The sequence below is a fragment of the Ixodes scapularis genome, unplaced genomic scaffold (assembly GCF_016920785.2).
Source record: "Ixodes scapularis isolate PalLabHiFi unplaced genomic scaffold, ASM1692078v2 ptg001986l_1___fragment_3__unscaffolded, whole genome shotgun sequence".
Classification (NCBI taxonomy): Eukaryota; Metazoa; Arthropoda; class Arachnida; order Ixodida; family Ixodidae; genus Ixodes; species Ixodes scapularis.
Window position 1 is genome coordinate 41,988 of NW_024610225.1, and position 21,943 is coordinate 63,930.

The following is a 21,943-nucleotide window of genomic DNA, read 5'->3' on the forward strand; positions in this document are numbered from 1 at the left end:
TACATGCAGTAAAACCTTACATAAGTGAATGGGAGAGTGCTCGGCATCGGGAGCGCTTCTACGAAGTAATTTTGTGTCGGTAATAGCCGATTCACACGACGGACTGATCCGCGGACGGATTGATCACGTGATGACATATCCGCGATTCATCCGTCTCCCAAGCGCATCCACACGAGGGAGACGACGAGCAGACGCCAGCGAGGACGGACCGATCCAGCTCGCCACCCCACAGTGCCGCGAAACTCCAACATCGCACCGTGGCACCGCTGTCCAAGAGATAAATCGACGTTTGCTACCGCGATTGAGAATCGTACGCTGCTGTTACGCACAGATCGAGACAAAACACCGGGGCAGGCTTCGCACCAAGCGCCACTAACTTTACTAACCCAAAGCATGACAGTGACAGGCATGCTCGTGCTCGAGAAAGCCTCGGCGTAGACGCGACGAAGTTCTGGGCTCGCGGAGGGGCGTTCGGAGATGCCTTCACGCACTCCGCGCTCGTGCACAACACTCAAGCACACCACATTCACAACTTACAAGAGATGTCTTGTTCGGTGAAATCCTGATCGGACGTGCAAGAATTACCGCGGCGTGCTAGACAAATTTTGACGGGAGCTTCTTAACACGGACCCGGAAGAGTACCAAAACCTGCGTCGCATCAGCCAGACAAGTTTCTGGAGTTTCTTTCACTCGTGGAACCAAGAATCGCGCGTCAAAATGAACCAACAACGCACAAAACACAACGATGCGCCATTTTGTTTTGAACGCCCAGAAGCAAAAAACCAAGAAAACAATGTACCGTTGCCAGACTAAACGCTTTCCAAGTCAATCTGCCGCCAAACGTCCGCGAGTGAAAAAGCCGCTCGACTTTATCAGTTCGCGCGTCCGCGGACTAGGAGCGGATCGCAGGAATCGGTGACGTGCCGGTCACGTGGTACACGGTCCGCGGACGAAAATCGCGATTCGGTCCGTCGTGTGAATCGGTTATTACGAATTGGTCATACACGTCTCACACATGGACACCTTTTGAGTGGGGAGGATGCTCCAGTATGTGAATACTGTAACATAACCTTAAGCGGTTTACACATTTTAGTTGAATGTCACACATATGATCAATACCGTCAGAAACACTTCTCGCAACTATATAGAGAACGTGTCCCACTGCACCTAGCCCTGCTTCTAGGTGATGAACCACTTATTTCGCATGATTGCTTATTTAAGTTTCTCACTGATATCGGCCTTATACACCGACTGTGATTTTATTTTCCACCCCAAACTCATAACCATACCTTTTACACTTATACAAATGCATGTCCATATTTTTATCACATCACCTGCTACTATAACTCTTTCTTCTCTCTAACCCTCTACTGCAATAGTTCAGACTCTTGGCGCATTATAGCCTTAGATGCTGATGTGCCATAAACCCCCAATCAACCAACCAACCAACCCCCAGCGGCCGACGGACCTCTTTGTCACCACTACCCATTTCGTAATTCGTTTTGGTTGTATTCAGTTATGAGACGCATCAAGCGACTTTAAAGGTACACTAAAGTAAATTTGTCGAACTCCTTTATTTGTGGCTGCAGCATGTTGTTGAACTTATGTAATGTTTTAGTTATCTAGAGCCTTGGTTTATTTGTAAAGCTCGGAAGAGAAAGCACACCATGCGGTCGCTGCACTATCGCAATAACATCCAACTGGTTTGCAATGCAGTTTGTTGCAATTTCAGCTTTCCAGATGTAGGTTTATGTGTCTCATGGTTAATGTCGACTTTTTGTTTGTTCATGGACAGTTTACACTGTTAAAACTTGCATGCAATCTGTTAAATTCTACCCTACTGACTTGCCATCATAGCCGATGTCAGGAAATCGGTGAAAAAAAAAACAGTGCAAGGGTGCTGTGAAGGAGACTTTCCTCATTAAAATGTGCATATATTGGCTGTAGTATGTGCTAAACGTTTCTAATAAACAACCTCCGACGAGTTTTCTCTCTTTCCCCTCTCGTTCACAGACTCCGCTTCTCAGGGGAGCACATTGCTTGCACCGTAACTTGGGCTGACCCAATCCTGTAAACTCCCTTCGGAGATCATACTTTGGTGTTCGATGTCATCTCTGATGCCGCCGGCATCGACAAAAAGTCTTCTCGTGCTAGTGGTGCGCACAGCTGACACAGGTCGTACCAAAAACACAACGAAAACAGCATCCAAACAAAGGGTGCAGGTAGAAAACTATTTTTTTGTCCAGTTTTTTTTTTGTTGTTTTTGCTTGCATTAGCATGTTTGAACATTTTTCTTTCATATAGACAAATTTGAATGCTATATTCGAAAAAGAACTTGGCAAAAGATGTGTACAAATGAGACGACGCAACTTGAGAAATCGTCAATTCACCCTAATTTTGGTCATCTTGCAGGCCATTCCTGCATATGCTTGTGGTAGGCAGCCGAAGCTTCTTTCTCTCAACAGAAGCCAAGACAAGTTCTATGTTAGAGCACTAAAATTAATTGGAAAATCTTTTTTGCCATGTTTTTGAGCACTTTTACTATCATTTGAGGCAAATATGAGACTGCCATTGGCTGCCGCTTTATTTTCCGGATTTTAAGACTGAGTTAATGGCGTTATTGAATCAAAAACAGGCTCTGCCTACTCAGAAAATTTGTGTACTCAATTGTACAACTTAGCAGCTATTACTTAAAGTGTTCCTGATGATATCCCGTAAAAGATCCAGTCAATGATCCTTCTCCTCAGATCGTCATGCACATCACCTTGTTTCACTTTGCTCTGGCAGGCTGTTATGTTAAGAGGCATTTTCGGCAACATGTATTCATTCCTTTGTAGAAGCACTCCCCTAGCGCCACCTCCACTACTGTCCATTCCACTGGCGCTACTTCCACAAGCGCCACTTCTTGGGGGGGAGGGGGGGGGGAACGAATTTCTTCCCGTGGCTGTCCTGGGGTGGAGCATATTAGAATAAAGAGTTGTGCAAAGATGTTATGAAGCACAAAGTGGGAGATCTTAAAGTAAGCTGGTGCGTGGAAATTTAAACAACCACTTTTACTGGCAGCACATTAGCTGTGACAAGTGTAGAGTTGGTCTATTAGCGGTGTATGAACTATATAAAACTGTAACACTGTGTCATCCACTTTGAAAAGAAAGAAGTCTTAAAAAGTAGCAGTAGTAGTAGTAGCAGGTTAGTGGTATTAGTGGCAGTAGCTATAGTAGTAATGGTAATAGTTACAGCAGTAGTGATACCAGCTGTATCAGTAACATTAGTAGTAGTGCTCTACAACAAAGGTCATATACCCTAAGGACGAAGAAAACCGCTGAAGTCCGTGTAGAAATGCTCCACATTTAAAAATACAAAGCAAGACTCAAAATTATAACTGCTGTCAATTTCCCTTACAAGACCACAATTATGGTAATTGCAAAATAGCAGTTTCTTCTACAGTGAAGCCTCCATTGATTCAGAGTACCGAGTAGCAAACACTAGAGCGAAAAAGCAGCTGCTGCTTTTTACCATTCAGCTGTACTAAACTCAGCCCATTCCCACATGCTACAATCAAGCAAATTTTCTGTTTGCATACTGTCTGTGGAAACAAGAGCGAGCCTAGTGTACAAGCTGTTCTTAAAAGCAAGTGCAAGCTGTATGCAGTAGTAAACTGAAACACTAGGCTTTTTTAATTTTTGACGGTAACATATGCCTATAGGATGATAACAAAGGAACCTTGACTCTGACCCTTCACCAGAAGGGGCCATAGCCAGGGAGGGCTCCAATCGAGCTTCAGCCGCCCTCCCTCCCTCCCTCCCTCTCCGCACCCCCCCCCCCACCCCCAGAATCCAGCCTACCCTATAATATACACATGCAATTTGACCCCCCTTCCCCATCTCCGCACCCCAAGTCATGGACTCCCAGCCACCTCAGTCACTCCCAAAAATATTCCTAGTTACGCCACTGCAACAGGCTGCCCGACGCACTTCAATTTAGTTTCAGTTATGCTCCTAGTTTTCTTCTCCCTCTGAAGCTTTTCTTATCATCATGCCTGTGCACAGGCTTCTGTTTTAGAGCACAGCTCTTAGGCGCTCGTTTCCGGCTTGAGTGGCGTCGGCGTCGCCGTCGCCGTCGGCGTAACCGCGCGGTGTATTATGGGGAAATTTCCCCGCTAAATCTAGCGGAAAAATTTCCCCGCTAAATTTAGCGGAAAAATTTCCCCGCTAAATTTAGCGGAAAAATTTCCCGCTAAAACTAGCGGAAAAATTTCCCCGCTAAATCTAGCGGAAAAATTTTCCCGCTATATCTAGCGGAAAAACGTCCCCGCTAAATCTAGCGGAAAATTTTCCCGCTAAATCTAGCTGAAAAATTTCCCCGCTAAATCTAGCTGAAAAATTTCCCCGCTAAATTTAGCAAAAAAATTTTCCCGCTAAATCTAGCGGAATAATTTCCCCGCTAAATCTGGCTGAAAAATTTCCCCGCTAAATCTAGCGGAATAATTTCCCCGCTATATCTAGCGGAAAAATTTCCCCGCTAAATCTAGCTGAAAAATTTCCCCGCTAAATCTAGCGGAAAAATTTCCCCGCTAATTCTAGCGGAAAAATTTCCCCGCTAAATCTAGCGGAAAAATTTTTCTTGAGGTCAGGTGACCCCCCGAGGTCACGTGACAACCCCAGGTAACGTGACCTTGGCGAGGGGGTCACGTGACCCCTCCAAGGTCACGTGACCACCCCTCCCCCCCCCGATAACACGTGAACCTCAGTACCCTTCCCTCCTCCTCCTCAAGAGCTGCGCTCTAATTCGGCGTTACAAAGAGTTGTAAACGGTTTTCATTTTTTTTTACCCACCTCCCAGCTTTGTATTTCATGCCTATCTGCCATGTATTGATAAAGATAAAAACTGAAGGTTGCCGTAATAAGGAAGTCAGGGAAGGCTTGCATCAAAGGGGCAGTGACAGGTCAAAATCCAATATTTTTTCTGTACTCCGCAACGATTGAAAACGATGCGTGGACATTACTCTCAAAACTCTAAGCTCTGGAACTCAGTATTTCTGAAATAAAAAGAACAATTTCCCGAAGCCGAATTCGAAGTTCCCGTGCAATCCGCACCAGTGCAGTGATGTCAAAGATTGAGTCCGCCTGTAACTCGAGTTTATCTCACGCCTCAGAACGGTACAGATACAATGTGTCGTGTTCACCCGAGTCCCGCGATCGTGCTCTTCTCCGTGCCTGCCGGCTATTGCTGTGGACAGACGACGCTTCGCTTTCGAGTTTTAGAAGTTCTCTTGGGGGCCCTTTCAGCGATCTAAAATTCTTTGAAACGGTGTGAGGTTGAAGAGGACGCGCAGTGGACTTTTGTGAGCGACGTGAGGGGCTACGCTGCGCCGGTTTTGTGTGAAAGGCTGCCCCGGCGGAGTAACAACCGAAACTACGGAACACGGACAATAAACCTAGTTGAGGATTTTATTCTCAAAGTCTGAGAGGTCGTCGCTAAAAAAGAGAACTTCGTCCTCTGATTCCCCGACTCACTGATCATCCTCAATGCTACATGTGCCGAGCTCCGCCACGTTTTCCGAGGGAAGATAACAAATTTGGAGGTGACATCACTCTGGACTTCGATTTTCGGTATTTCAAAAAGGGCCATAGTGCGCTAGCAATTCTGTTAAAAAACGTGTCTTACGAATGTCGTTATTAAATATTGTAGAGATGTCGCTTACAAAGTTTGTAAATTTCATAATTTTTGACGTCACAAATTAAAAAAAAAGCGACCAGGTAAGAGGGAAAGAAAAAGCCAAAAATAAAAAAAGAACAATGCGCGCACGTAAGAATTTTTGTTTCATTGTGTGTTTTTTTTTTTTTGTGTGTCTATGATTACAACTTGCATCGTTCTAGACGAAAAGTAAAATACGACCTTTGCAGGGGTGGAAGTACTGCGCCATATGCGCCAATCCACTTTCACTGTGCCATCCTGCTCCCAAGAGTAAATGTTGCACCAAAACTAGCCTGGAAAGGTTTGTGAGAGTGGTTCACCGTGTTGTGTTCGTTTAGATAATTCGAAAGCAATGTTATGGAACCACCATACCGATGTGGTCGTGTCAGCAGCGTTTAGGTGCCTGATCCCCGAAGGACATGCATAGGTGGCTTTGTCAGAAGTGCTGACGCATCAGTTCGTCGTCTAATTCTTTCTTTAATTTTCTTTTTTTGGCAGTGGCGTTGAACATGGCTGCGTGTCTTTGAAATCCCGCTCGCATTAAATCGCGTATACCGTAAAGTCTCGTATGAAAGCCCAGCACCGAAAAATCACCCATCCCGTTTTTCTAATCAGATCAACCACGTGATCTGCGTTATCGGTAAGTGTAAAAAGCATGTTCATAGCGGGTTCCCTCGTGCTTATCGCACTGTGACGTGCGAATCTGCAGCGTCCGCAATCTGCAGGTTATCTGTCCCCTGACATGCATAATCCTAACTTGTTCCCGCGTTTGTTCGCTAACTCGTTCCCGTGACATCTAAGTTTGTAGCGGGTTATTGCATGTACATCGCACTGTGAAGCGCGAATGCGCATGTATCCGCGTCCTGCCGCCGTACCTGTGACAGGGGAGTTTATAGCAAATTCTTGCGTACTTACAGCCCTTTGGAACGCAAATTCGCTGTGTCTGCGATCTGTGATTTCATTAATGAAAATACAGAGAGTTTGCAGGTGAGCTGCTGATAGTTAATCTTGATATTTAAAACCAGACACTGTGGTGAGGGAACAAATAGGAAATTTTGAAATCTGAGTTTTCAATTCCCGTAACTTGCAGTGCCGCTCCACCACGCACTATTTATCTTTTGTCTCTGGGTAGGCTTTCTTTTAGGGCTTTGTGATATATAAACGTAACTAAGAGCCATGTGTTCACCTATCATCTAACCTCTGGGGATAGCGATAACTGCTCTAGAAAATTAAACGTTGGGCATAATATTTTGTTTTGCGTGTTCGGGGTGTGCGTTTTTGCTGAGACCCTTTCTGCGCTCCTGAGTTGTGTCTTAAACATAAGAATAAAAGCGATAGTTGGTTGCCTCATCTATAAACTTCCTTGTAAATGATGTACGCGGCGAATACATGTGCTGGTACACAAACAGCAAGCCGGTGGGAATACAAGGAGAACAGTTGGGATGTTCTGCTGAGCGACGCAATCGCTAAAACGTTGTGCTAGATCAGAAGTTTCATTTGTGTTTGTCCTTTGTCCCCAATTCCCCTTCTCCAGGGATTATTATTGACATCCAAACAATTGATTTGTGAAGAAAACCTTCGGTTTTATGTTCTTACTTGCTAGTTTTGTCAGTCTATTTTTTAAACCCCTACACAAGCTTTTTTTTTTATTCTAGTCAGTCATGTCCTTTTAGTAAGGGTTAATTAAGCGCGTGTGCATGATCAGAAATATAAAGTTTTCAATATTTTGCATTTTTACTTTTTTTCAGATAAAGTAGATTTGAACACTCTTAACTTAGATATTGGAATACTTTCGTGTTTGCTAAACAGGGAACTTGGAACATTTGTATTTCCTAATAATGAAAACTGTAATCAGTTAGTATTGGGCGTTATTTCATACCATGCTTTTACATCTTGAAATGGTTTTGTTTCCAAGTTATGGAAGTTGTAATTTGGATTGTCTAATAGGCACAATGTTTGGTTTTCATAAGGCTTAAGTTGTGCTTCTTTTGTTGATTATGCCTTCTCTGTTGTAAATCCATAAGAGGAACCAACCCGCTACCAGGACAGTTCTCAATAGGTGCCATTGAGATTAGGGGTGCAGTGCACCTTTAAGGCTTCGCTGGTAGCAGCGGAATGCATTCTGATTACATTTAGAACACAAAACGAAACTACAGGTAGTGGGCACTTCAATGAAAAAAGTTTCGTAAAGGTTCTTACGGGTGTTCAGCAGTCTTGTCAGGAGATGTTAAAGTGATCACGTTGATCAGTGCTTCGTCAGGCACTCTGGTGTTGTCGTCAAGATCAACAAAGCAGTTGAACCGTTTATTGTGCATCTGCAAGATAAAAAAACCTAGTTATTTGCATTATTTTGTACCAACACAATTTAGGTTAGGGGTTGAAACTATTTTCTTTAATGAGTCTATGAATGAAGGCAACAAAATAAATGCAACACTTGGGTTTTCCTAATCCATGCATACCGATACATAGTTTCCACGTGACGTCACTTCCTCTGCTCCCGCCCGCCAGCCGGCATTGCCAGGTACTGAGAAGCAGACGCGGACGCTGTCGCCGCCGCTACTGCTGCGGAATTTGTTTCGCCCGTGCAGCCAGATGGCAAAAGCCATTCGCCATGAGTTCTGCCCTTCCTATTTTGAAGAGCTTGTGGGCCCCACACGGGCTCGGTACGAGTCTAAAGTGGAGATGTACGACGGCGTCGATTCATACACGCTACGCGTCGGCGCGGACACCACTACAGATGCACATGTGCAGCCAGCCACGACGCACATGGACAAAATTAACAACCTGGTTCTGTCGACGAACTACATGTCGCTGTAACAGATGAAGGCCTTCAAGTCCCTGGATGCCCACAACTGTCACAAGTGGATGGGTGAACAGCCTGACAGCGATGCGTCTCCAACCGAATTGTATCGTCGTGCTGAGCAAGGCGAGTTGACAGGCAAAAAAAACAAGCCTTTTTAGGAGAGCCGAAGAGTCGACGGTTAGCCTGCAAACGAAGAGATGTGACCGTCCTTGCCGCATTAGAATTCGCAGCATCTTAGTTGGGTAAACGGCGCCGCCGCCGCAACACCATCGACACAAGTGTGCTACAAACGCTACACAATTACAGAAACGCTAAGAGAAAGGTAAAAGCGCATCTCTGCCGACACCAAACACTGCCTCGGCCGCTATGGCAATGCGTACAGCGTGCGAACAGAAGCATCCAGCAATCCACATACTGAGCAACGTATTTCTTACCGGTAATGAAGTGACGACCGCAGACACGGACACTTCCGATGTATGCGAGCAAGCCAGAGGCTTCGGCGTTTCTCGGACAGCAGCTTTGTTCGCTCACACTGTCGCGTTATCACCTTTGGCAAACGGTGCAGCCCTAGATTGGAGTCTGTTACTCTGCTGTGCAGAGTAACACAGATTTTCCTGGAATCCTCGGGCAAGTTGCGTTTTTCTCTTCTATTTTGATTCAAACTTTTGTTCGTAAATGTCGCGGAAAGGTGTCTTCTTCCTCTCATCAGAAAACCGAGGTAGCCTCCCCATCATACAAGTTCTTGATGCTGGTGGCAGAATAAAGACAGAACAACAAAGTTTTGTTCAAGCATTGGAGAGTGCACATGATAAACACTATTCAAAAGCCACCTCTACATCAGATATCTAAATTCTGAAGATACACCAAAACACATAGCTTACTTTTTACTGCGGCCACCTTCCTTGGCGTGAGTGCTTGCTTTGCTGCGGCTCCAAGTTTGGCCAGGCGAGGGCTGGCTTGGCCTGTCACGGTTCTTTGCTGCAGCTCTTCGATGGACCAGATGCACCGCATGAGAACTTTAGTGAATCTCTGGTCACTTGGCAGTTTCAAAAGGTGCGTCATCTTTGTTTCGGAGAGGTAGACATCATCTCCCAGATGAATCTGTTACAGAAGGCACGCAATAATAAGGAAGGATTCTATGAACAAAGCAGGATTTTGCAGAAATCATTTCGTAATATTTGTCGGTTTCAGGACATGCAATGCTTTAGTCACTCTAATGTTAAGGTCCGTTCACACGCTTGCGACCTCTTAGAGCCGAGTGCCTTGGAACCTCTTAATCTCTCTTACGACGAGAGGCAGTCCGGCATATTTTCTACTTCTCTTTTGCACTATCCTTTCTTTTTTGGCTCGTAAAACTTTTGTCAACGTTATAAACCAGCCTGGTATTACAAACATTTGACCTCGGAAATCCAAAACCTTCGCTCTTGTGAAATGCAGTTCCAGAGTCACCGCATAGGTGTCACCAGCGTGCCAGTGTGTTCTCTTGTCTTAAGTAATTTTAAGAGGTTTCAACAGGTCTCATCTCTCTTGGTCGTACTTGGTTGCAAGTGTGGGAACGGGCCTCAAGTCACCAACACACATGATGTCAGTTCAGTCCTCTTTGAACTTTAGTGCTTATATATTAGTCATCGATGTGTAGAGAGGTGTTGGAATACTGATTAGTGCGCCAAGCGCTGCGGAGAGGAGAAATCTCGAGTCATGACGGATGCATTCGGCACCTGCCGCAAAGAGAACGCCGAGAATGTTAACACACCGCACTTCTCGTAAGAGCGAGCAGGACCTGTGCTGATCGTTGCAAGGCATTTCCTCAGCAGATGCACGGAGTGCTGGCACTTGCCAGACTAATAAGTATCCCAGCCCCTGCAGCGGCACGAAAGCAACGATGCCATCAATGTTTCCATTGTCCTGGAGCCGATGGATTTGGCTTTGCCGTAAGTAGTGAAACCGAACTTTAAAACTAGATACCTACAAAACTGCAGACACCACAGAAAAAGACATTGCAGGAAGAAAGGCGGTGATACACTGACCATTTCAGTCTGCCACAACGGCTTCTATTCAAGGAAGCGGAGTGTGGCGTGTGGCGGCACGGACAAGGCTAGATTCTAAGGAGCTTCGCCCCTAAAATCAGTTGTGGGCCATTAGCACCAGAGGGACTTGCCTGGTAGGAGAGTGTTGGCGTAAACACTTACCGTGGTGGGTGACCTCGAGAGAGAGGCATACTTTACGATGCGAGGTTCGGGACGCGCGTTTTCTGCCGAGAGAATCTGAGCGGGCATTTCGGGCTAGGAGAATGCAGTGGCTCTGGCTGGCACAGTTTACATCCGTGTAATCTTTCTCACCCGCGTGCGAGGGGGTCACAGCAGAACGGCAACGTCGCATCGCGTCTGGCAGAATGAGTGACGAAATGGCTCACTTAAGGGCCACCCACACTAGCGAGAAAACGCGCGCGGCGCGCCGATCGCGGGAAAACGCGTCCCGCATCCTGAAGACCACACTAGATAGAGTTCTGCCGCCGCGAATGTCACCTGACAGCACAGGAGGCCTCGCGCACTCTTGAAGCATCCGAGCGAGCGCATGATTTCCCGCAATATCTCGAGGATCCTCGAGGCAATCGAGCGGGCGAGGGACGCTTTTGCTCGCCGAAGATCGAGTCCACACCGTGATCGAGTCATGACAGGTACAGATGAGCTCGTAATTACGGTCAACACAATCATTCTTGTGTGCTCACTACTTCTCCGTCGTCGGCGCTTCCAAAAAGCCAAGAAACGTAGATGGTGGGTTCGACCAAGCTTGCGCTACCGAAATCTGGAAGGACAGGCCAGTGCTTTGCTGCCTCGCCTGCGCGCCACAGACGAAATTTACTTTCGAGAGTGAGTAACTACAACCATTCTCTACCTTAAAAGTGTTCACCATATACAATGGTAAACGGATGTTTTTTTTATCGCTTTTTGGTCTCCAGCTTCCTGCGAATGGCACCCAGCACATTTGATTCCTTGCTGGAACTCATCCGTCCAGCGATCGAACGTAAGGTGACGCCGTTCCGCGACCCGATATCAGCACACGACCGGCTTGTTATCACCGTCAGGTAAAGGGGGGGGGGGGGAGGGGGGGGGGGGAAGGGGGGGGGGAGATTGGCATTACGACGTCAGCATATCGCTATCTTGATGTTATAATGAATCTTCCGAGTGAGCAAGCAGGTCTTGCGGAGAATTAAAAGCAACTGCGAGGTGCGCTAAGCGAGCGTTGTAAGAAAAAAAACGCGCGTATTACCAAGACACCTCTTCTTTTGTGATTCCAGATTCCTTGCAAATGGCGACACATTCCGTAGTTCGTCTTTTAATTTTTTGGTGGGCCGATCAACAGCGGCTGGGATTGTGAAGGAAACATGCGCTGCAATGTGGAACATTCTGCAGCCCATCTACGTGAAATTTCCACAGGGGCCAACCGAATGGAAAAAGGTTAGGGACGGTACCTGTTAGGTCACACTATGCCATGCTCACTTCCCACTTTTTTTGTGACCACCATTATTTTAGATTGCAGCAGAGATAGATTTACTCTGGAATTTTCCTAATTGTATTGGTTGCATTGATGGAAAACATGTCAACATTGAGTGCCCCAGCAACTCAAGTGCAAGAAACCTAAACTATAAGAAGACATTTAGTACAGTTCTTATGGCAGTATGTGATGCACGCTACAGGTAGGATTCATTTGATCAATTATTTAAATAAGTGTTTTTAATAGCATGGCATCTTGGTTATGAGTGCAAAGAAAGCTACCACTACTAAGAAAACGAGGATACTAAAATTTTGTACTTTATATTGCATCATATTGTCACGGGTGGTGACTAATAAACAAGAAATAAACAGGAATAAATAAACGTTTAATGTGGCGAACTTGTGCCGAAAATAAAAGGGTACAAAAGAAAGATAACAACAGAGCGTCGCGGGCGTCGAAGGCGGCGAAGCAGCACGATCAAACGCTGAGGCGAGACTGACTCGACAAGGTCGCGGGCGGCCTCTTATCTATAGTGCGTCGCTATCTCGAAGATTCGGCGAAAGCGGCTCGAGCGTCGCGTGATCGGGGCGAGAATGAACACGCACTTTCTAGAAAACAAAAGCAGAAGGTACATGGATATAAATAATAGAAGTTACGTGCGCTACATGAATAAACGGGAACTTTCTGGAGGTCCGTGACCGAGCGTTGCTTTCTCAGCCCTGCGCGCGGCATTACTCCCCCCTTTAAAAGTGCATCGCCCCGATGCAGTGTAAAACAAAACAAAATAAAAAAGAACGATAAACTAAAGAGTCTTTTGGAGCACATAAGGTCCACAGTCCTATCGAGCGTAGTATGGCTTCAGGCGCACGACGTGGACGACCTCAGGTCGTGGTGGCCGGCGTGACGATGTTCGTGTTCCGTCGGGCATCACCTCGTAGTTCAGCTCGCCGAGGCGACGAAGTACCTTGTATGGTCCAAAGTACCGTTTCAGCAGTTTCTCACTGAGGCCGCGACGACGGATGGGCGTCCAAACCCACACCCTGTCTCCGGGCTGGAAGTGAACGTCCCTGCGACGAAGGTTGTAGCGGCCCGCGTCGACGCGTTGCTGGTCTTGAATCAGGAGTCGGGCGAGCTGGCGGACTTCTTCGGCCCGTTGAGCAACCACCTGGGCGTCGTCGCTCTCACTGTCAGCTGGCTCATGGGGCAGCATCGCGTCCAGCATGGTCGTTACTTTGCGCCCATGCACCAGTTGAAAGGGTGTCACTCCGGTGGTCTTTTGTACGGCCGTGTTGTAGGCAAATGTGACGTACGGCAAAACCTCGTCCCATGTCTTGTGCTCCACGTCGACGTACATGGAGATCATGTCGGCGATGGTTTTGTTGAGTCTCTCCGTCAGCCCGTTGGTCTGCGGGTGGTACGCCGTGGTGCGACGATGGCTGGTGTGGCTGAGACGAAGGACTTCTTGCGTCAGCTGGGCCATGAATGATGATCCACGGTCTGAGATCAGGACTTCGGGAGCGCCGTGCCGGAGGACAATGGACTCGATGAAAAACTTGGCGACTTCAACAGCCGTTCCTGATGGAACGGCTTTTGTCTCGGCGTACCGCGTGAGATAATCGGTTGCGACGATGATCCATCGGTTTCCTTGCGTCGACGGTGGGAAAGGTCCGAGTAAATCCATACCGATTTGCTGGAATGGGGCAGATGGCGGCGCAATAGGCTGAAGAAGTCCTGCCGGTCTCGTCGGTGGCTTCTTCCTTCGTTGACACTCGTGGCAAGATCGGGTGTAGTGGTGTACTGTCTTCGCAAGCTTGGGCCAGTAGTACTTTTCGCGTATCCTCGCAAGAGTCCTGCTGTAACCAAGGTGTCCCGCCGTCGGGTCATCGTGGCAGGCTTGAAAAATTTCTTCTCGAAGACTGGAAGGGATCACCAACAGCCACGCCGTGTTGTTGTCGCTGAAGTTCTCCTTGTACAGTACGCGTTGTCGGATGGAGAAGGTTGGCAGTGTTCGTACAAAACCGCGGGGAACGGCGCTTCCTTGCCCCTCTAGGTGTTCGATGAGTGCTCGCAGCTCAGGGTCGTCCCGTTGGAGTGCTGCCATGTCGCTTACATCCAGAGCGCCGAGGAAACACTCATCGTCGTCCTCTTTGTTGCAGGCAGGACCGGCCTCGACTGGGGCCCTTGACAGGCAGTCGGCGTCATCGTGCTTCCGGCCAGACTTGTACACCACGGTCATGTCGAACTCCTGCAGTCGCAGGCTCCACCGAGCGAGGCGTCCGGAGGGGTCCTTCAGATTCGCCAGCCAGCAGAGCGAGTGGTGGTCTGTGACCACGCGAAAAGAACTTCCATACAAATATGGGCGAAACTTTGTTATTGCCCATACGACAGCGAGGCACTCCTTTTCGGTCGTTGAATAGTTCCTCTCCGCTTTAGACAGCGTCCGACTTGCGTATGCGATAACTCGCTCGGCTCCGTCCTGCACTTGGACTAGTACCGCACCCAGTCCGGTGTTACTGGCGTCGGTGTGGATCTCGGTTTCAGCAAACTGGTCAAAATGGCCAAGAATCGGGGGCGTCTGGAGTCTTCGTTTGAGCTCGTCGAATGACCTCTGGTGTTCTTCTGTCCACTCGAACTTTACGGCGTCCTTCGTGAGGTGTGTCAGCGGTGCGGATAGCTTGGCGAAGTCTCGAACAAAGCGCCTGTAGTAGGCACAGAGTCCGAGAAATCTTCTCACGGCCTTCTTGTCAGACGGCGGCGTAAATGCAGCTACGGCGCGGGTCTTCTCGGGGTCAGGTAGAACACCCTTGTTGTTCACGACGTGGCCAAGGAACTTTAGTTCCCCATAGGCGAACCGACACTTTGCTGGCTTGAGTGACAGGCCGGCGGTCTTGATGGCTTGAAGCACGGCTCGAAGTCGTCTGAGGTGTTCGTCGAAATCTCGTGAGAATACCACGACATCGTCCAGGTAGACGAGGCAGCTCTGCCATTTCAGACCTGCCAGCACGGTGTCCATGACGCGCTGGAAGGTGGCTGGTGCTGTACAAAGTCCGAACGGCATCACTTTGAATTCGTATAGTCCGTCGGGAGTGACGAAGGCAGTTTTCTCCCGGTCACGTTCGTCGACTTCAATCTGCCAATAACCACTCTTCAGGTCCATCGACGAAAAATATCGGGAGTGGCGCAGTCGGTCTAACGTATCGTCGATGCGGGGGAGCGGATAGACGTCCTTCTTTGTCACGGCGTTCAGTCGACGATAGTCCACGCAGAACCGCAGGGTTCCGTCCTTCTTCTTTACAAGGACGACTGGGGACGCCCATGGGCTCCTTGAGGGTTGAATGATGTCGTCGTCGAGCATCTCCTGGACTTGATCTTGAATCACTTTCCTTTCCTTTAAGGAGACTCGATACGGCGACTGGTGGACAGGAAGTGCGTCGTCGTCGGTAACAATGCGATGTTTCGCCATTGGTGTTTGGCGAATCTTTGATGTCGTGGCAAAACAGTCACTGTATTCGGCAAGGAGATCAATTAGTTGCCGGCGCTTCGTAGCTTGGAGCTCGGGGTCAATGTCGAGCGGCGGCGGCGTCGTGCTCTTCTGCTGTGGCGACGAGGTTTCCTCGGAGATTGCGGTGACCACCGCTGGCGCTTGAAGCTCCTCGACGTGGCCCACGGTGGTACCCCTCGTTAGGTGCTGCGGCTCCTCTCGAAAGTTCGTCACAAGAACAGTTGTACGTCTTTCTTGGAGATCCGTTACGCCTCTTGCGACGCCAATTCCTTTTTCGAGGAGCAGTTGGACGCTGCCTTCCAGAAGAGCTTCACCGTGCATGGCTGCGTCGGCTATAACGGTGACGAAAACACTCGACCGCGGCGGTAGGCTCACATGGTCGGCGATAACTCGGATCGCGGTTGATGTCGTGTTGGTCTCCACCGCCGGTAAAACCGGTTTCCGCAGCGTCAACTGGTTTGCCCCGAGGTCGATGACGGCGCCATACTCGCAGAGAAAGTCCATGCCGAGGATAACGTCCCTCGAACAGTCTTGCAGAACGACGAACTTCACAGGGCACGTTTCACCGTGGATCTCGACGCGAGCCGTGCATCTCCCGACTGGCGTGATGAGATGTCCTCCGGCGGTTCGTATTTGGGGTCCATCCCACGGCGTCATGACTTTTCTCAGGCGGCGAGAGAGCCTCCCACTCAAGACTGAGTAGTCTGCTCCGGTGTCCACGAGTGCCGATGAGTCGAGGCCGTCAATAACAACGTTTAAGTTGTTGGACACCGAAGCAGGGGCGTCGTTGTGATGCGTAGCGTCGGGAGAGTGGGAGCGCTCCGTCGTTCGTGGAGGCTCTTTACGTCGGTCGTCTTCGGCAACTCCACCTCCAGGGGTTGCCGCGCCTAGTTTCCCCGACGAGGAGCGAGGGGCGACAGGCTTTCACGTCGGGGTCGGTGCATCGGCGAAGCTGGACGTCGCGGTGACGGCGACCGGAACTCTCGGCGGGACGCAGGCTCGGGGGACTGGGGTCGTCGCAGGTATTCGTCGATCTCCCGAGGGCGTTCACCATACCGGGGGCGCGGGTCGCTTGGGTGGAATCCGCGCAGCCCGAGTCGACGGTATGGGCATCGGCGGTAGGTGTGGTCTGCCTCCCCGCAGTGGAAGCACAGAGGGCGTCGGTCGGGCGTTCGCCACACATCGGTCTTCCGGGGTGCACGGGGCTCCTGGCTGGCGTACTGGGGCTGGTCGTCGCGGCGTCGGTCGTGCTGCGGCGCAGGAGACTGGCGTCGGGGCGGCGCGACATAGGCGCGAGGAGGAGGCGGTGGCCGTCGGGCCACTGCGGCGTAAGTTAGCGCGGGTTCTTCGGAGACTGCTGCGCTGATGGGAGCCTCTGGTTGAATGGCTCTCTGCACCTCTTCCCGCACGACCTCAGCGATGGAGAGCGAAGCTGGTCGGTCAGCGGCGGGTAGTAGCTTTCGCAGCTCCTCCCGGACGACGTCGCGAATGATCTCGCGAATGCTTGGGATGTTGGAGCCAAGGTCGCAAGCGGACGGCGGAACCGCGCTGACGCCGGGTAGCCTCTGGTAGTGGCTGGCTCGGGCTTGCAGGGCACGCTCGATGTTCGTTGCCTCGGCGACAAAGTCTTCGACAGTTGTCGGAGGGCTGCGGACAAGGCCACCAAAGATGTTTTCTCTCACGCCCCGCATGAGGATTCGTAGCTTCTTCTCTTCTGTAGCCCGAGGGTCGGCGCGGGCGCTCAGGCGCAGGACGTCCTCTACGAAGCCGGTGACACTCTCGTTGGGGCCCTGGGTTCTGGTTCGCAGTAGGTCCTCGGCTCTCTCTCGGCGGTGGTGGTTGATGAAGGTAGCCTTGAGATCGTTCTTGAAAATGTCCCACGACGTCAAGGAGGACTCATGATTCTCGTACCAGTGCTTGGCAGTCCCCTCAAGCGAAAAATAGACATTGTGTAGGCGCTGCTCGTCTGTCCAGCAATTGTGGCGGGCAACGCGTTCATACTGGTCAATCCAGTCTTCGACGTCTTCGTACTGCTCGCCGTGGAATGGAGCCGGTGTCCGAGGAGCGACGGGTAGGTAGACGACGGCAGGAGCGGCGGGGGTCTGCGACTGGTTGGCCATCGTCGGCTGCCTGGTCCTGGGTGGTAAAAGTCCGTATTCCGGGTGTAGCCCTTGGGTTCGGCGACTTGATCGAGTCTCGATCTGGTCTTCGTTGGGTCCTCGGGAGCTTGGGTTCGGACTTGTAGTGCGGGAACTTGGAGGGCTACGCTGCACGGACATGCGGTACCCCGCACCTCCACCAAAATGTCACGGGTGGTGACTAATAAACAAGAAATAAACAGGAATAAATAAACGTTTAATGTGGCGAACTTGTGCCGAAAATAAAAGGGTACAAAAGAAAGATAACAACAGAGCGTCGCGGGCGTCGAAGGCGGCGAAGCAGCACGATCAAACGCTGAGGCGAGACTGACTCGACAAGGTCGCGGGCGGCCTCTTATCTATAGTGCGTCGCTATCTCGAAGATTCGGCGAAAGCGGCTCGAGCGTCGCGTGATCGGGGCGAGAATGAACACGCACTTTCTAGAAAACAAAAGCAGAAGGTACATGGATATAAATAATAGAAGTTACGTGCGCTACATGAATAAACGGGAACTTTCTGGAGGTCCGTGACCGAGCGTTGCTTTCTCAGCCCTGCGCGCGGCAATATTGAATGTATCGACTTCTACCTGCTGTTTTATTTCAGCTTCACGTATGTTGACATCGGTCATTATGGCGGAGAGAGTGATGGAGGGGTTTTTTCAAGGACGCCACTTTTCGGGGTTCTAGCTGACAGCGGATATGGCATCCCTCCTCCTGCAAATGTGGGCTCTGCAGGCCTGATCCCCTACTTAATGGTCGGGGATGAGGCGTTTCCGCTGAAGCCCTTTCTCATGAGGCCATATCCTGGGCGCGGCAAGTCTTGCTATTGATTTTCGTATAGTATAGCTTACATTATTTATTTGTAAAAAAAGAAAACAGCATTGTGCTTTCTTTTTATTTAAAAATTATTGCATACTCATTTCGCACGTCATGAAATTAGTTATTTATGGAAATGTACTTTGCAGGAAATGCCATTATTTTATTCTGTTAGCAGATGCATTCGTCTGTGCAGAATCTGTCGGTTTTAACCGGAAAACACGAGCGCGCAGCCTGCCAGAATTGGCACACTATTGCTCGATAGTCAGCTTAATCAGAGACAATGTTACGCATGCGGTGGTTAATACTGACGTCTCAATTTTGCATATTTCTTCAGAGCTCCAAAGTTGCAGAAACAGGGAACCTGACCGGGAAGAGTACCTGAAAATGGCCACCTTTAATTACCGGCTGAGCCGTGCGAGACGGCTCATAGAGAATGCGTTTGGGATCATGGCCAGCAGGTGGCGAATTCTACGAAGAGCATTTCGAGCCTCGGAAGAAACAACAGAAAATATTGTGAAGGCGTGCGTGGCTTTGCACAACTTTCTGCTCAAGAATTCTGCCATGTCAAGGTCAGCGTACAATCCTCCGGGTTATGTGGACAGCGAGGACTGGCAGGGAAATCTCACACATGGGTCATGGAGAAATGACGACAGGGGGCTGCCGTTGAGGGACATGGCGGGCCTGGGGTCCCACTCTCCCGGGTAATTATTCCAGCAGATGGGCCGCGGGGATAAAAAAGTGATATTTAGGTTTGCAATTTCCTACTTGCGTGCATTACCGAAAATGCTATGCCTGCTGACTTTTCATTCCATTGACAGACATTGTGTAATCTTGTACTTCAGGACTGCTTTGGAAGTACGAACCGACTGGCCACATACTTCCTCAACGAGGGAAAGGTCCCGTGGCAAGAAAGAATCGTAACTCGAGCGGGACAGCAGGTAATGACCGATCATCAAAGTAACTAATTTTTCAACGAAATATTGATGTCTTCTCTGAAGGATGCGAACATCAAGTATAGAAAGTGTACACGATTAAATTTGTAAGTAACGTGCTTCCTTAATTTGTAGTATAGATCTGCAAGACCAAAGTCTTAGATAAATAACACGAACAATGACGTTTCGGTTGAGCATTCATTCCAACATCTTCATCTCAGCCTCATACAGCAGTTGGTTGATCTTATGCATTACCTCACATCTTAGCTTTTGTGAAAGCAATGCCAGTTTGGATTCAATCCATTGTGCCCCCGCCGTACAGTCGTTTTTAATGACAGGCGTGTCGGCCTTGTGCGAGATGGCGTTCAATGTTGCCGAGCAGCTGTGGAGGACGCTCTGCACAGAGTCCTCGAAGCTATCCTGGCCCCGTTGATTCTTTTTTCTGCAAAACAGTCCAAACGTTGATTTTCACGCAATAGTATTTTTTAATAGGAAACAACGTAAGTACCGGGATGATGGCACTTGGTCAGCAGGCCTCTTGGCTGATCTGGGCAAACCAAAGGAAGCAAATCAGCCAGGACGTACAAGAATATTGAAGACATGATTTTCTTACCGTGAAGGACCTACATCGGCTCCCGTGCCTGGGTGTTCATAGATGCTGCAAAATAAAGGCAGACTGTGAATTTGTGCTTCAGTATTGTAAGAGGAGTATGCAGTGCACCTTGCAGCACCAATAAAGGATTGAGACCGCACACCTTGGGCTGTTTTCCTCCGATAGCAAGAGAGCAGGGCCATTGGAGTACCTGGATTATTTATTGCAGATGTGCGGCGTTTCACTCATGGCACAGGCCATGCCACAGGAAAGAGGTTACGACAAAGCAATATAAAGTATGCTTACATTGCTTCAAAAACAACCCTAGCAGGGCTCAGGGGACAGCTGTGCGTAGAAATTTGGTTAAAGTTAGTACCACATTTTGTTGTGCTCTGACCTCAGGTAATTTTAACATGAGTGGTGTCTACCTTTCTGCGTGGTCAAGACTTGCTGCACTCGAACTGGATGTGGAGGGCTGCTCTGTGTCCCTGCATAACAGTAGCTATAAGCCTTGCTTAACAAAAACGCTGGGGCAGTGAAATTCGTAAGTTTATAAAGGAGTTTTCTAGGGTAAAAAGTAGCAGACAGGAAAAGAAAAATACAGCATCATACCTATCTTCCTCAACCGGCAAGTTTGTGGCGGTCCTTAATAAAACCAAAAATGTACCCTCTCAAATTAGACGCAATCATTTCACACGCTCACATGAGCACCATAGTTACAGATTACCTTTCAGCGTAGTGCGGCGTGTTCTTAAGAACGTCGTTGATCACGTCAAATAAAACCCACTTTGTTTTTACTTTCCCAACATTTCCGCTGGAGCCGCTCCTCGGTTTTTGCACACCGGAAACAATCTTCAACCAGCGGTCCCTGACATTCTTAAATTTGGCCGCGGCTGCTTCTCCTGCACGGTATATGCCTCCATTAGAAATTTAGAAACGGTTTACTGCATTGTTGAGACAAAACTGGGCAAAGCAAGCCCGAGAAGCTTGCTGTGCCCGCAAAAGAGAGTCGATGCACGGCTGTCATAACTAAGCTAGGCGCCTAGATGTCCTTCTGTTTAGGGTGATGCCATCGTTTGTAGTACCCGATGCCGACAGCACGAGCTCACAGGGAAAACACAAAGAAATCTCCGGTAACAAAAAGTCGCCGTAGCACAGTCAGCGCCACGAGCGCGTGCAGAGACACGTCCTTTCACGCGCTTGAAAACAAAAAAAATACAAACGAGCGTTCGGAACAAAATGGCCAGATGTCATCACCCCAAGCAAAGCGCACATGAAGGCCCCCTAATCTCAGGGGCGGATTTAGAGGGGGGGTCCGGATGTCCTGATCCCCCTCTTGATTTCTGCATGTGTAAAATTTAGGGCATGAAACGAGGGAAAGGGGGAGGGGTTTCCTAAACAAATGGTACGTTGACCAACACCTGACCCCCTTCCCCCCCCCCCCCCCCCCCCTTAGGAAATTCCTGCATCCGCCCCTGCCTGAACCAGCTTCATATCAGCTGCTGAGCCCAACAGACACCTGTGCTTATTTCTTCGAAAGTTACTTCGGAACCCATTACGGGAACCCCTGCGCTAACATCACGGAGTCGGCGCGAGAGGCGTTCACACAACTCGAGTAGGTCGCAAAATAACTCACCGGTGAGACCGAAATCCTCGCCGATAATCGCCCATCGGTTCAGCTTCTCCGCTTTTTCCTTGAACTCCGGGTGTTTTTTATCGTATAGAAACGGGTACATCCGTACCGTTTCGATAAAGCGCTCCATCGTCCTCGTGTTGTTTTCTAGGCTCATGGCGGAAAGATTGTTCGCTGGCTCGCCTGGGCTCGCCACTACTCGGCGGCTCAACTTTCTCGCGAAAGCGTTGCCATGGCATCGCACGTGACTGGATGTGACGCCTCTGATTGGCGCGTCTGCGCCAGCGGCAAGCGGCATACCGAGCGGCAGGAAAATCTTCCCGCTCAACCGAT

At 49.3% G+C, this 21,943-nt stretch overlaps 2 protein-coding genes across 2 annotated transcripts; one reads left to right on the forward strand and one right to left on the reverse strand.

Annotated features, from left to right (window-relative positions):
* Nucleotides 1-11,021: 11,021 nt before the first annotated feature.
* Nucleotides 11,022-19,304, forward strand: LOC121045487 (protein ALP1-like). The gene is made up of 7 exons (XM_042288353.1): nucleotides 11,022-11,177; nucleotides 11,259-11,370; nucleotides 11,460-11,585; nucleotides 11,799-11,958; nucleotides 12,034-12,197; nucleotides 18,239-18,447; nucleotides 18,788-19,304. Exons 1-7 carry the CDS (start codon nucleotides 11,075-11,077, stop codon nucleotides 19,156-19,158), a joined length of 1,245 nt encoding a protein of 414 aa, XP_042144287.1. The 5' UTR covers nucleotides 11,022-11,074; the 3' UTR covers nucleotides 19,159-19,304.
* Nucleotides 19,305-19,574: 270 nt separating this feature from the next.
* Nucleotides 19,575-21,943, reverse strand: LOC115313957. The gene is made up of 9 exons (XM_042288352.1): nucleotides 21,614-21,943; nucleotides 20,705-20,879; nucleotides 20,590-20,622; nucleotides 20,406-20,465; nucleotides 20,284-20,322; nucleotides 20,141-20,188; nucleotides 19,999-20,043; nucleotides 19,894-19,932; nucleotides 19,575-19,827 (listed from the first exon to the last, which is right to left on the reverse strand). Exons 1-9 carry the CDS (start codon nucleotides 21,906-21,908, stop codon nucleotides 19,584-19,586), a joined length of 978 nt encoding a protein of 325 aa, XP_042144286.1. The 5' UTR covers nucleotides 21,909-21,943; the 3' UTR covers nucleotides 19,575-19,583.

Bases quoted from the DNA above. Each gene is read 5' to 3' on its own strand.
- LOC121045487 (XM_042288353.1), top strand. From the start codon at position 11,075: ATGATTTCCCGCAATATCTCGAGGATCCTCGAGGCAATCGAGCGGGCG. The intron at 11,178-11,258 runs GTACAGATGAGC...GCTTCCAAAAAG, and splicing joins CCGTGATCGAGTCATGACAG to CCAAGAAACGTAGATGGTGG. The intron at 11,586-11,798 runs GTAAAGGGGGGG...TTGTGATTCCAG, and splicing joins CGGCTTGTTATCACCGTCAG to ATTCCTTGCAAATGGCGACA.
- LOC115313957 (XM_042288352.1), bottom strand. From the start codon at position 21,908: ATGCCGCTTGCCGCTGGCGCAGACGCGCCAATCAGAGGCGTCACATCC. The intron at 20,880-21,613 runs GTGAGTTATTTT...TATACCGTGCAG, and splicing joins CGAGGATTTCGGTCTCACCG to GAGAAGCAGCCGCGGCCAAA. The intron at 20,466-20,589 runs GTATGATGCTGT...ACTGTTATGCAG, and splicing joins TTGCCGGTTGAGGAAGATAG to GGACACAGAGCAGCCCTCCA.